We start from the raw sequence: 14578 nt of genomic DNA, 5'->3' as shown, positions 1-14578 counted from the left end.
CAGAGGAGATTTGATGTACTAGTATTTTTATAGAAAGCGTGTGTATGCATACCTTAAAATAACATAGAGATAAAAAGTAGTAAATCAATCCTTTAAACTTGTTTCCGTGTATATATTGATACTGCCTAACCAGTTTTTTGTGTTGTGACATTTTTCGTGATCAACGGGGAAAAATATTAATCTGAAGGAGTTCAGAAAAAAATAAAATAAATGAGCACCTTAAGATGAAAATATCATGTACAGTGATAATTAGGCACAAGAACTATGTCATATCAGGTGGTGGGGTAGCAAAAATGTTGCTCTTAGCTCCTCTGGTTTTGGAGAGGGCTCTGGGGTGCCAAGTGTCCTGTTGGTTGAGAACAGCGTGTCTTCTACTTCGTTTAGATTCATAGGGAATCAATAATTTTTTGTTTTGTTTTCCCAGAGCTGTTGCACACTTAACTGTTTTCCTGGAACTGTAACACAATATACACCCAGCCATATGTATGTGAGTCCCTTCTTGATGAAGCTGCATACACACGTCTGATCACTTTGTATCAGTAGGAACCCAAAGGAAGATCCTTATGAAAGGCCAGGTTAGCTGAGGCAAAAAGTAATGATTCTGGTGATTTTTGTCATTTTCATGTCCACATTAGTGTAAGCTTGGACATCAGACTTTGCAGTCTGTCATTGCTTGCTCTTGACCTTCCTGTGTTTCTGAAGTGGTGGAAGAGTCAGTGGCTGAGGGACAGTTTTCAGAAACAGTGTACCTGGTGTAAGCTTGCAGGAGAGAATGAGAGGAGGTCATAGATGCATGGTGGGTAGAGAAGTGCAGGTGTATGTGTACATAGCTGAAACTCATCCTTACAGAGGCACAGGTTGGACAACTAGAGAGACTTCACACTCTATCATTGTGCTGGATTTATCTTGTCCTTGGAATGTAATTATTATGTTCTTATAAATAAAAGGTGCATCTGCTCTCTTAGTACAGCCTCTGTGGTTGTGCTACCTGTGTGCAGCCTGTCAGTCAGTAGCACTAAAATTTTTTAGAATAATAACACCCTCTACCCCCAAGAATTAAATGCTGTTCTACATTTTTAAGCATGTTCACCTATAAGTGTTTTGGAATAATGTAAAATGCTCACTGATGTAGCATGCTAACTCTGAGAAATGCATGTCAGCACAGGGCAGTGCTGAAGCATATACTTAAAACATATTGAAATCATATTGAAGTCTAAACATAAAAGTACATGCTTTTTGGAATCTGTATGTTTGTTGTTAGCTGTTTTGAAATAAGATCATTATTTTTATACTCTAAAGGAAGGATAAGTTTTTTTTTTTAAAAAAGAGTGAAGACAGGGAATACTTTAAATATACAAACTGTATTATCTTTTGTTTTTTTTAGCTGATTGCTGTTTATGATGAACAAGAAACTCACCGTAAGACTGATGGCACCAATGGCAATTTGACGGACAGAAATAGCCCAGACTCTTTTGAGACAGAGGTGGCAACTCAGCTGGCGGCCTTTCAGCCCATTGGTGAGATTGAAGTGACTCCTTCTGCCCTAAAACTGGGTATGTATATCTTTAATGGTTATTTTTTTTTCCTTTTTTTCCTTTTTTCTGTGGATGTTTGTGGTCTGATTTTATATATTTAAAAGTTATGGGCTTTTTTAGCATCCCATTGTCTGCCTTGGAATTCAGTGAATACAATTCAGTGAAGGGCCTTGAGGGGAAGCCATATGAGGAGTGTCTGAGTTTACTTGGTCTGTTGACTCGGAGAAGAGGAGACCGAGGGAAAACCTCATTGCAGTTACAACTTCCTCATGAGGGGAAGAGGAGGGACAGGCACTGATCTCTTCTCTGGGGTGACCAGTGACAGGATCCGAGGCAATGGTCTGCAATTGCATCAGGGGAGGTTTAGGTCAGATATTAGGAAAATGTTCTTCCCCCAGAGGGTGATTGGGCACTGGAACAGGCTCCCCGGAGAAGTAGTCACAGCACCAAACCTGACAGTTCAAAAAGCTTTTGGACAATGTATTCAGGCACATGGTGTGACTCTTGGGGATGGTCCTGTGCAGGGCCAGGAGTTGGACTTGATCATCCTTGTGGGTCCCTTCCAATTCAGCATATTCTGTGATTCTGTAAGGATGAAGGTTGGGCTTTTGAACCATGTGGACTACAGCTGAGCATGGCAGTTTTGCACCTGAGCCTTGTATCCTGCTGTATGGTCTACCCATCCATACAGGTGGGATCTCTTTTTTTTTTTTTCTCCCTTCTTTGACTGGGTAGGTTGCTGACAATCCTTCATTGTAATACTGTAAGAGTGCACAAGATGAAACCTGTGCAATGGATTTTCAAATAACAAAGTCATTGAAAAAAACCCCAGCATTTTTATTGATGAACCTGGGTTCAATGAGTGGAAAACTGCTCTGTGCAAATACTTTTACTGATTACCTGAGCTAGTACCCTGTTTTGGGGTGGGAGGTGGAAAGGAGGAGATGCTGGTTGCAAATAGTTCAGCTTTTTGCCTTTGAAGAAGTTGTACAGCTGGCTCTGTTTGCCTTTCTCACTTTCAAGTGAGCAGACTGTCATTAAGAAAGGCTTCTTCTTAATTCCCTCTTACATCAGAGAGTGCTACATGAACTGTTGCAGCTCTGGTCCCCTGTGTTGTTTAAGTGTGCCTGGAAGGCCAGGAGTTCAAACACTGGTTTCCAATTATAAAGAGCTGGAGTCTTGTATGTTGAACACAAAGCAGTTTGAAATACTTTCTTGGATTGAAAGTAGGCTAAGCTGTCACCTAAGCACTAGATATAGAAGCTTTCAAAACCAGATTGAAGGTGAATGCTCTTACAGTCTGTCTGTAAAGCAGCATTAAGCAGATGAATAATGCTCAGGAGAGCCTTCTCTGCATTCCACCAGAGCCCATCTCCGAGTTCACCTCGTATTCCTCAGTGCTGCTGGCGGCCTCCAAACAGTGTGCAATAAAATCTCTGAGGGTAAGCGGGTGGGGTTAGGATAGAAGTACTATCTCTAGTAGTGCTGCTCTCGTGGAGTAGTCTGGTTACAACTTCAGAAATAGAATGTTCACTGGTCTATTTTTAAATTGTATTTTTAAAGGAAAAGGCTAATTAACAAAATAAATGAGCTAAAGCAAAATTTCTGCTAAAGCTCACTGGATGACGCTGTGTAGCTTAATTTCTAACATAAAAATGAGCACAGACTTCTGCCTGATCTAGAAAATCCTGAAAGTCAAGCTGCATGGGAATTTTTAGAGTAAAATTTCTGTGTTAATGTATCACATCTGTTTTTTTCTATGTTCTAGAATAGAAAGATCTTTTTCTATATTTAACAACACACAAGAATTTCTCATAACTAAAAATCTTGAGACGACATTATTGACATAACTTGAACTTGTGTGTATTTGGCTGTGTTTTTGGTAAGCATGAGGTATTGAAAAGTTTGTAGCTCTAGGTTTGAGGGTTGAGAGGTTTGCCACTTCATTTATTGCATATTTTTAAGTAGTGCTGTGTTTATCACATTTTAGCATGCTTCAGAAAGTAGAGATGGTTCTCCAAATACCTCTGAGCACTGTTTAAAAAAAAAAGGTGGTTTGTCTAGCATATTGTTGAACATAGGTGGAGGGTTGGAGAGAAGAGTACTTCAGCCTCACACAATTTTATGTAAAGCAGTTAAGTGCTGAAGCTCTTGAGCTCACCAGTAAGCTGCCACATAGTTAATTTCATAGCATTTATAAAATCCTTCTACTATAGAGCATAAAGGCAACAAACTAAAGCATGAGAAGAGCAATTAGGGGTCTATTTTGTTTTCAGTGCAATACTAAAATATATTTGAAGTTAAATTGGGTGCTTGCTTCCTAAAAAAAGGAGGACATAAATATAATGTGTTTGTCTCATCAGTTTTGTTTCAGATTGGTTTATTTTACAAGGTAAATGTAAGATTTACTACCTGTTAGTCCCATAACTCAGTTTGTACTGGGAAATGTAATTGTTTTCTCTTCTGGATTTTACATCATGGTTTACAGTTCTTTGAACTTAATTTTTGCCTTTATCTTTTGTGTACAAGTCCCTGGACCTTAAATTATGTCCCTATTTCCATTAGAGGCAAATTGAAAAGTAAATGAAGAAATAGAAGGACAATTTGGTTGCATCAATATCATTGATGCATGAACCACAGTAGTCTGGCTTCCTGTCTAGTTATTGAATTGACTCCCACTTGCTAGCAGAAATAAATAATATTCATTTATAAAGCTGTTGTTATTTTGGGAGCAAGGATGTGATTGAATATATATGCAGCAAGTAAGTGTTGCTTTCCATGGTAGAACTGTGCTTCAAGAACTGTCATGTGCTTACCTTTCAGAATATTTTTCCAGAATGCCTTTAGGGAGCAAATGCAGGCAATCCATTGTTATACGAATTGTCAGATTGTGGAACAATTTCCCCTGTTAAATTCTGTTGGATGTTTTGTAGTTAATGAAACCAGATCCAAAGTTTTATGTAGAAACAGTGTTCAGTTAGTGCTCTGCTTGGAGAATACATAGTGCTTGATGCTTAATAAGCACATGAAACTAAACACTGTTGACGGTCATTTTACTTATTATCAAATTACTGTCTTAATACATAGTATATATCTCCTTAAAACAGTTCAGGAAATTAATCAGCCATTTGTTTTGTTTTCCCTGAAACGAACACTTCTCTGCTTTTAAAGCTAACTCTGTTCTCGAACAGGTGAAATTGTGTGTTCTTATATGTAATTTAAGAAAAATTCAGGAAGATTTCAGCTGGTTATGAACACTGTCTCCACTATGTCCCTAACATAAGGTGAGGTGCAAACATATTTGAGTGTCTCCCTGCTCCCCCCACATAGCTGGATTATCAGGTGCTGTTGCTGACAGTGTCTTTTAATACTGAAAATCTTGGTGTGCACGTTTCAGTTGACAATGAAATAAGTACAGTTCTGTTGTAAGTAAAAATCCCAATTTGAAAGAATATGTGATTAGGTAAAGAAAGCATTTCATGCTACAATACAAAGGGTAATAAAGCACCTGTTAATATATATTACAAAATTCAGAGAATTACACAACTGTTTAACATGTCCAGGCAGCTGTTTGAAACAGTAAAGAAACTGATCTACTGATTTTGATATTTCCGTGGATGAGAACATTGAGACACAGTTGTTAAGTTGGCAGCAGAGCTTGTCTTGTATTAGTGTTTTTTGTGAGCAGAATTTCCCAGAGTACACTAATGATGTGGCCATGACAACAGTTTCTAAAGAATGATACAGGCAACTAAATGCTGAAAAAGAGGACTTACATTTAAAAAAATTTAATGGAGGTAAACTTCAACATCTCTAACCCCAAATACTGTTGGGGTTCTTCATTTTGCCATGTTTCTTTGTTATAAAACTGTGCAAAGACAAAACCTTGCCCTGAGCAGTGAAATCACAGTATGCTGAATACTTTGTAGTATGACTTCAGCCCACGTGAATGTAAGGTAACCTACACCCCCGTGAAAGAGTTTATGGCCCTCATAAACCATCTTGTAATTTTCTGTGCACCCGTAAGCATGCCAATGGTCCTTCTGTTTTCCTTTTGCACCTAATACTTTACTGTTGTTTGCAAGTGGTTTTCCCCACATGGCAGGTCCTGGAACAGGAAAGGGGGAGTTATTTTCATTATGTCAATTTGTTTTTTCCTTTTCCGTCCATATGGGCAGGAAGGAGAGCACTAATTTATTTATGGAGTATCCATCTTATAGACAAGTCACTCTGAGCTGGGAATGCCTTCGTGACTGGCTCAGTGTTTCATTTGCTTCATTTTGTAGATGATGGTTGAGTGCACACAAACTTAGTTGTTGCTTTTCTCTTGCTCGTCTCCTTGGTGTTAAGTAGTCAGGATTTTGCCTGGAAAAAGGCAGTATTCAGTGATACTTGTTGCTTCTGAATACTAAGGTAGGGGGAAAAGTGAGGTATATGTGGGTATCTCTGTGATTTTTTTTTTGTTTTATTTATTCTTTTTCTATTTCTTTGGGAATTGGTTTAAAGAATCCTGAAGTTTTCTGAGTACAATCTGGAAGCAGATATAATTAGGTTGCTTTGTTGACTATTACAATAAAATTTTTATTTTACTAGTGCTTATTTATAGTTGAGGTTAGATAAAGAAATAACTGCTTATAATAGTTCTGATGGCAGGTTAAAAAATTCTCTTGTAAACTACAGGAGATTAGCTCCTTTCCTTGAAAACTTTCACTACTAAGTAGGGCAAGTGTCCTGTTTTTCCCATTGAAAGGTCTTATTCTAGTATTTCAAATTTTGAATGCCTTGGTTTTATGGCAAATCTCTGAGAAGATTTTCTTCTTTTATATGTACACCTTCTCCCACCTGATCAATGTTCTAGGCAAGTGGAAGACTTAGGTGTAAATAATGGTTGGAATAGCTAATTATAGTCTCTCTCCTAAAATAAGCTTGCATGGCAATGGTAGTTGGAGTTCAAACTACATTGAGGCACTTGTGCTTTTGAGCAGTCAGTTCTTTTGGTTCTGGACATCTTATGTAGTGTCTTTACCATGGGCATTTGTTTCCTAAAAACAGATTGCTGGGAATGCTTCAAGCCTCAGAAGGTCTAGTATAGGATAACAAGAGTACTAAGCCTAGAAAGTTTTGGTTTTCCATTTTGATGCAGTTGTTTATGTTCTGGCCATGTCTTTTTAACATTTGGAAAAGATTACTATCCACTCTTACAGTAGAGAATATACTCAATTAGCTTAATGTATTCCTGTGGGTTTGGGCTTGCTCTGGCTTAAACTGTGCTTCATGGGATTGTTTAAACCACTTACTTTGAATGGCCCTTTGTGTTTGGGTGGCTAAGTCAGTCAACAGAGGTGCTTCAATTGGCAGTGTCTTAGTTTGAAGTCCAAGGGACTTGAAGGGAAGGTTTCTTCCAGGAGTTTTTGGCAGTTTCTCCCTTGATAGGTCTGACAGGGCTTAAATTGTTGCCTCCAGGGTGTGGATGTTGTCCATTTCTGTGTAACTTCAGAGCTCAGAAAGAATTTCTTCTCTTTCTCATCCTCTTTGAAGTGGTAGCATTGTAAGTAGGCTTGGGGGCATTTTAAACAGCATGTATTTGATTAGTCCTTTTTCAAGTTGGTGTTGAGATACTCTGGATATACAGACTATGTTTTTAAATACAAAGGAAACCACGTGATTGTGTTTAAGATTTATGAAAACATATGATGTGAAACTATTAATTTGATAAACAAAATGTTACTAATGTCTTGTACACAGCATACATGCTGTGTCAGAGTAAGTAGGACAGACACTTTTTTTTTACATGAAAGCTATTCTTTTCATCTTGATCTTACAATGTCAGTTTATTGGCTGAACATTCTGATGTTTGTCAGTACATGGGAGTGTACTACATGCATATAACAATTCTCTCCTGTACGATTCCAGAAAAACTAGCATTTTGAAATTGGTAAGTTTCAAAAGAAAGGCATTACAGAAGCACATGCTGCCTTCTGTGATTTGAGGGACTATTGCTTATTTCCTCAAGGAGAAATATAACTGTATTCTCTTTCAGTGTCCTGGAAGGTTGCTCTCACAGTGATGATATCAAACGTTGCCCTATGCTGTTTGCCATAGGTGTTGTGAGGATGACACTGTACTTGATAGATTTTTCTCCTCTGCAGCGCTCAGTGTAATCTGCTTTAAAAGAATTGTGATGATCAATTCAAGTCTACTTGCATTTCTAAAACAAATGGTTTCTGTTCTCATGCAAGCTAAAGGTTTGAAGATAACTTTTCATTTCAGTCAGAGCAAAAGCTTGGTATATTTTGACCTCATGACTTAAGCTTGGTCTTACTTAGTTGTCCTTGATTCATGGAAATGAGCTTTGCTTTATCTTTGTATTGCAGCTAAAGAATACAGTAAGGCTTTCTGTAAAGATATATATAAAATTTCCACGTGTTTTTCTGTCTTTGGGATGCCTGTTTACAAAACAAGCCAGTCTTTCCTTCCTTTCACTGTACCCAGGAACTTAATACTAGTATAGCTAATAAATTTATGTGCATAGTTGGTTACCAAAGAATCCCTTTTCTCTTTAATAGCCCTTCTGTCTCTGATTTCCCCAAAGAGTATTTCTCATCAATTATTCCCTGTCTCTATTCCCTTTGCACTTATTTAATATGCCTTTCTTTGGAGTAAGAGGGGTATCCCCATGAAAATATGTTAAGTAGGGAGAAAAATATTTTTCCATCACAAGTTACAGACTTTTCTGCAGTAGCTCTCTAGCTGAGATGTTAATTTCCAGCCTTTTATTGCCTCAGGGAAGGTTTTGGGGAAGGTAATGAACAGGACTTAAAATGATGGAATAAATTCTATTACAAAAGGCAACGGTGCTTTTTGACACCCTTTATTCGATGGCAGTGATTTTTCTCAGATTTCTGTCTATTTACTAATTTTGTGATGTTGCTCTTTTTGTGAGTATTTGTATATCGTTATGATGCATAACTAGTTTCAGAGGTAGATCTCTTAAAAAGGAACAGACCAACCCACTTGGTAAGCTAAATATTTGCAGCTGAAGGCTTTGAAAGGCTGGAGTGTAATATCACACGGGAAAGCTGCAGTGCCGCCTCTGTCAGTACACTCTAGTGCTGGGTAAGGCAGAGGAGAGTGTGTCTGCTTATAATTCCCTGCAGTACTCTGTGGTGTATTAGCTCCGAGGCAATATGGCAAAATGTGTATTTCAGGTGGCAAATGAGCCTGTGAAGCCTGGCTGATTGATAGTTTGAAATTGTTCATGTTAAAAGAAATAAGACTTCAGCTAAAAGTCTTGAGGTAGTAGATCACCTTTTTTTTTCCCTAAGAAACCAAACTAATACAGCTATAATGCTTTTTTTCTGCGTGGTTTATTCACTAATGATTGTTTACTGTTGTCTTCCATATGAACATGTTCCCGTATACAGATGAACCATCTTAATGAAAGTCTTTATTAAGGAAGTTATAAATAATTGTTAAATCATTCAATCAGTTTCCCCATTGCCATGTAGTTCTTTCTCATTGCTTTCTATTGAATTTACCCTTTCAAGAGCCTTAGTTAACAGTTCATTTTTTGTCCCTCTTCTTTTAAGTGCCACTTCAGATTATGATTGTTTCTCACAACAGATATCTAGAATATCAGCCAATTAAAATGTAGAGTTGTGGTATTTACTTACTACACCTGAACAAAAAGATGCACCTCCCTACCAATATGTTGCACAATTTTCCCATAGACCCACTGGCTGTTGATTTATGTTTTTCTTTCTTCTTAAATCATTACTTCATTAGAGTGAGGTCTGTTTACTGTAGACATTAAGTAAAAGAAGGATGCAGTATCTTCACTAGAAAGATAAATCCTGCGGAGTATTTTGGTAATTTCTTCTTCAACCTCCCACAAAAAGGGACAGGTAATCCTCTCTGATTGAGTCCTTTTTTAACTTTTCTGTAGAAATAGTCATCTTACCATTTCAAGTATTAAGACAGATCAATAGGGAATGATTGTTGAATTTCCTCACCATGTAAAAACCAGAGTATCAAACCAAACTATTGTTCGACAGATTACAAAGCAAAACAACCCTAAACTGATTTTTTCATTAATCATTCAACTAAACTGTGTAATTTGATGTTACATGCCAAAAATCAATGAATTATAATAGGATTAGACAAACTCATAGGAGGTGCTCACCAATGTCTGGAAATATGTCCAGATAACACACAGATTTGGAAATATTTCAAATGTTATTTTCTGCAAGCTGGTGGGATACAACACTGTTATTCTTTCTCCGTGAGTCTTTGCTAGGACTCTTGGATGCAGGATACTGGGTGAGGTGGATCCACTATAGCTGTTCTTATGTTCTTAATCCTTGAAACCTTACAGAAAGTTTCAAGATCAGGAGGTTTCACTATTTTATCTAAATGTCCTTTAAAATCATCAGGAGGAAGTTTGAAATTTGAGACTAAAACTAGTTTACCGTGACTGGAACAGAAGATAACAGTAAGACATCTCTTATTAAGGAAAGGAAAAACAGAAAGGGTTCTTAATTTAAATCATATATATAAAGCACAGGTCATATTTAAATATTACAAAAATATACTAATGCTGTAATTTGTGATTGTTCTTTAAAATACCATTAAAATTTTCAAAAAAATTTATTTTGCTACTCTACTACTAGCAATAAAATGCTGCCAAAGTGATATTCAAGCTGTACAGTTTAGCTGCCAAAGTTTTAAAGAAAATTAAATCATTGAACCGTGGAAAAGCGACTGCATAAGCACCTCTAACTGATGTTAGCTGAAGTGCTAAACCAGCTTTTGGCAGCATGGCCTCTTTTGCAGGTGCACAGAATATTTTCTTTGTGTCAGTTTATTCAACTAGTACAGTTCATTAAGTATTTCATTTGAAGTTGAGAAATGGACTGGGAATTGAAATAGAAGAAATACTTATTTTCACCTTTCAATCTGTGAATAAAAATGAGGTGCGAGAGTCTGAGATCTATTAGTTTTAAAATCTTATAGGATATATTACCCTAAAATGATTTATTTAAATTCAGTAACTACAGGTAATATATGCTTAAAAAAACCCAGTCTGTTTAATGAGATGAACACTTTTTGGTGTGTCCAGTAAGGTGGATGACTAAGACAACTGGTGTTTTTAAGTGTATCCAGAGTTTAGTTTCTTTTGACATCTGAATGTCATTTAAAAGATATTAAATTTTAAAAAATAACTAACCAAAGCAAAACCCCAAACCGAAAAAGCCAAAAACCCAACCCCCAAAACAAACAAACCAACAAAATAAGCAAACCAAAAACCGTGTGTGTGTGTGCATGCGCACGGAGGGAGATTCTAATGTAAGACTATTTTTTCCCTCCAAATAAAAAACCCTAAACTGTTTGAAGTGGCTGTAATTTTTAATCTTGTGTCCAAAGCTGTGAATTGGAGGATGCAGATGCAAAATAGTTGTGTGATTCATAAAGACGCTTCTCTTGTACAAGAGTAAGAGAAATCCTGGCCCATAGGGGAAAGTGCTGATTGTTTTTTGTGATAACCAGTGTATTTTCACGTAACTCCTGATCAGTCTGCCCAGCAAGGGAAGGAGTTGCACACTTTGCTTGAGCTTGATTTGGGAGGAAAAAAATCACAACTCCCTGTTGTGAGCTGTTTGATCCATATGCCTGGAGGATTCTGCTACAGCTCCTTCCCCTCTGCTCAGTCTCTTCCATGTCATACCTGTAGCCTTTGAAGCAGAGTCATGGTGCTTCCAGGACTCCAGTAAGTCTACATGCTCCTCGTCTGTCTGATGAGGATGGGAGGAAGGTATTGGCATTATTTGTACATATTCTGTAGATGAATACATGTCTTAGTGCCTTAAGAGGAAAAGCGGTTAACTTCTTGTCATGGGGATGTAGATTTTGATCCTGAAAATGGCATCTAGATAAACTTTATTACTGAAATAATGTATGTAGGTGATTCTTGCACGTCTGTCTTTGAAACTGCAAAAACTGTAAACATTCCATAATTTTTTCATCAGGCCCTGTTTCTGACAACAACCAGACCAAAGAAATTTCATTCTGGTCATAAAAACTGTGAGAACAGTTCTTGACTTCATAACTGAAATCTGACTTAATATGTTACAGCACATGAAACCAGACAAAGTAATTATTTTGAAATACCTGGCGCTGAGGAACACTACCCCAAAACAATACCTGTTTAAAGCCATTGCTGAGTTTTACTTGTAGGCCATTGCTTTAATTTTAGTTTGTAAGAAAAATTACACCTCATTTAGAGTGATAGGAAAGTATTTCGTTCTGCACTGGCTTGATATGTAAAAGACAGTCCTTGTTGGAAATGGATTTTCATCTGTTTGTAGATTTAAGTCAATTGTCTTAACCGTTACATCATCCTAGTTCATTAATTTAATCTTGTATCCATGGGAATTTAAAAAGTGCAGTGTGCACTTTGGGAAGAACAGATAGCTTTAGATTTGAAATTGTATTGATAGGTGCTATTACAAGCAATTTGAGTTAGCTTTAAACATAGAAGTCACATCATCAGAGCATTACATATTTAAGAAATAAAAGAAGCTGTACAGTCCTATGACAAGGTAGAACATATAAGCTCATGTCAGCTACATGTGAAGTACATGGCAGAACCATTACAGGTTGCCTCAGGTGGTGTTAAGCAATAAATCTGAAGGCGACCAAATTTACCCACACTGATTGCTTAGTGCTCTCAAAAAGCACTGAGTGGAAGTCTGTATGCCTGTTAACGTGAAAATTCTCTGATAAAAAGAAGAAAAATAGGCATGTATTAATGATCTTCTATGTATTTAAATATAAATTAATATCTTGCTTGTAATTTTGTTTCCAGTGCCCGACCTGTTTCATAACAGAACCAGTTTAAAAGTAATTTTTAATTCTCGATTTACATGCTGGATGTTCATTTGGTATCTGTTCAGAGCTCTTCCAGCCAAGAACTGTTTATGTTGAAGTGCAGTTCCACATTTGTGTGTGTATGCATATAGTATTTATGGTGTTTTGTTTCAACTCTGACTTGAAATGTTGTTATGATTTGCTGAGAAGGAGCTATGAAGAAATATTTGGAGGCATCTGCAGCTAAGAAAATAATTTGTTTGTCTGTCCAGGCAGATGTAATTTGGAAGCAGGCAGCAGGCTGATTGTCACTGGTATGGCCTTCAGCAGCTGACAGGTTGATACACACTTGATGAACAGCTCCTTTCCCATCATAGTCAGCATTTTTATATTCAGGAGCAGAATTTAAAATTATGACTAACTGTGTAGGTGATTTACTGTAAATCTCTTCTACCCACTTATGGTATTCTGTCCAAGTGTATCTTTTGTTCTCCTCCCAAATAATTCTTCCCTGTTACCTGGAAAAACAAACAAACCAACCTCATCATGTGTTATGCTACTGTCACCGATGCAGTAGCACAACAATACACATTTGCTTGTGCTTCCTGTGTTCCTTGGTGTGTCAGCTGACCTAAAATCATCTGATGAGAGTGTTTGCATCCAAAGCAATGCTAAAATCGATTTTCAGTACATATCTTGACTGCATTATAGATAGCTCAGCCTACCAAAAATGCTCTTGGGTGATAAACTCTCATTGTCTTCAGCATTTTTCTGAATTTGTCCCAGTAACCGCAACCTACAACCTAAATCTCAAAGAATAAAGGGATTTCAGGCTGGGGGTAAACTGTGCTTTCATGAGCTAAGTGACTTTAGAGCAAATGAGCAAAATTAAGGAGGGATAGGAATAATCTTTTTTTGTCATATTGGTCACCCTGAGCAGTACTCAGCTGTCTAAATTTAGGCCTTAAATTTGGTGCCAGAACTCAGAGCCTAGAAACCCTGTAGAGCTTAGGGGGACCTGAGCAGGGACAACTGGAGCACCAAAGTTCCCCTGACCATGTTCAGATCCTGAACTCCAGACCTTGCATTGTTTACCTGCGGTTGCACAGTGTTCTTAAACCCTTCACTTCTGGTTAGTCAGGCTCCTCCTAACATCAGATGATGATTTTTGAACTGCCAAAGGGCTTAAGTAAGGCAGAGCACACTCCTGTTCAAAGTATGTTAATGCCTGTATACAGCTTTTTAAGGGAAAGTTAAAAAACAAGCTAAACAAACTAAGACAATGGGTTACATCTGGTATGGAGATGTTTCTTTTGCCGTTGTGTTGATGAAAGTTTTCGGTTTTTAATTGTGTACAAATTGCAGAACTTCTCTCCTCTGTTTTGTTGGTTTTTTTTTCCTAATGCAACCAATTTAAATCTAAGTGTGGTTTCTACCATATGCTTGTTTCAGCCATATTTGCAGCTAAAAAAAATATTTCCAAAACATAAGAGTTCAGGGAAAATACACTGTTAACCATTAATCTGTGTAGATACTTACTTTTGAGGGTAATGCTAACAAAAGGAAAAGATTGATCTACAGTTGAGACTAAGTGATAGAATTTACTTTAAGGAAGAAAAACTGCAGGACTTTATCTCACCAGCTTTGTCAAAGAGTATGTATTGTGAATAAGGCTGACACATCCACGTGTGCTTAGAAGGTGCTGTGATACCATAACAAAAGGTACATGGTGCAAATTTTGAAAGAAGGGGAAGCACACCCTGAAGTGATTGAGGTTAAAAGCTGTCATCATGAGAAAAATTTTAGTCTTGAACATGTGTTTGAATTTCTTTGTCTGTAAACTTGTGATGCAATGCTGCAAGATGAGGATGACTATTTCTTTAAACTGAGTTCCTAAGTTTAAAATACAAAGCGCTGCTCTGGACAAAATAGTAGGGTTTGTAAAAAAAATGTGTTTCTATGATCAACTTGGTATGCAGGAAGGAGTTTCTGTGTGTCTCATCATTCAGAGGAAGATGAATTTTGTGTTTGAGCTTACACTGGTTGTTATAAATGTTCAGCACAAATGCAAAGCGTGAGTAGAATAACATGGAAACGCACCATGACAAAAGGAAAGCAGTAAGGAAAAAGGCAACATTCTGTTTCCTGACAGAAGAAAATGTCTGATAGAATCTCTT

At 37.2% G+C, this 14578-nt stretch overlaps 1 protein-coding gene across 1 annotated transcript in view; it reads left to right on the top strand.

Annotated features, from left to right (window-relative positions):
- The window catches only part of PARD3B (par-3 family cell polarity regulator beta), a 371997-nt gene that overhangs the window by 91125 nt on the left and 266294 nt on the right, over positions 1–14578 (top strand). The window contains exon 3 of the mRNA XM_027677893.1: positions 1385–1553. Coding sequence (XP_027533694.1) covers positions 1385–1553 — 169 coding nt within the window. The remainder of the gene's footprint in view (positions 1–1384; positions 1554–14578) is intronic.

This window comes from Neopelma chrysocephalum, unplaced genomic scaffold (assembly GCF_003984885.1).
Source record: "Neopelma chrysocephalum unplaced genomic scaffold, ASM398488v2 Primary Assembly neopelma1_44, whole genome shotgun sequence".
In the NCBI taxonomy this organism is placed as follows: domain Eukaryota; kingdom Metazoa; phylum Chordata; class Aves; order Passeriformes; family Pipridae; genus Neopelma; species Neopelma chrysocephalum.
The sequence above is the reverse complement of the archived record's forward strand: the minus strand, read 5'-3'. Positions and strand labels throughout refer to the sequence as shown.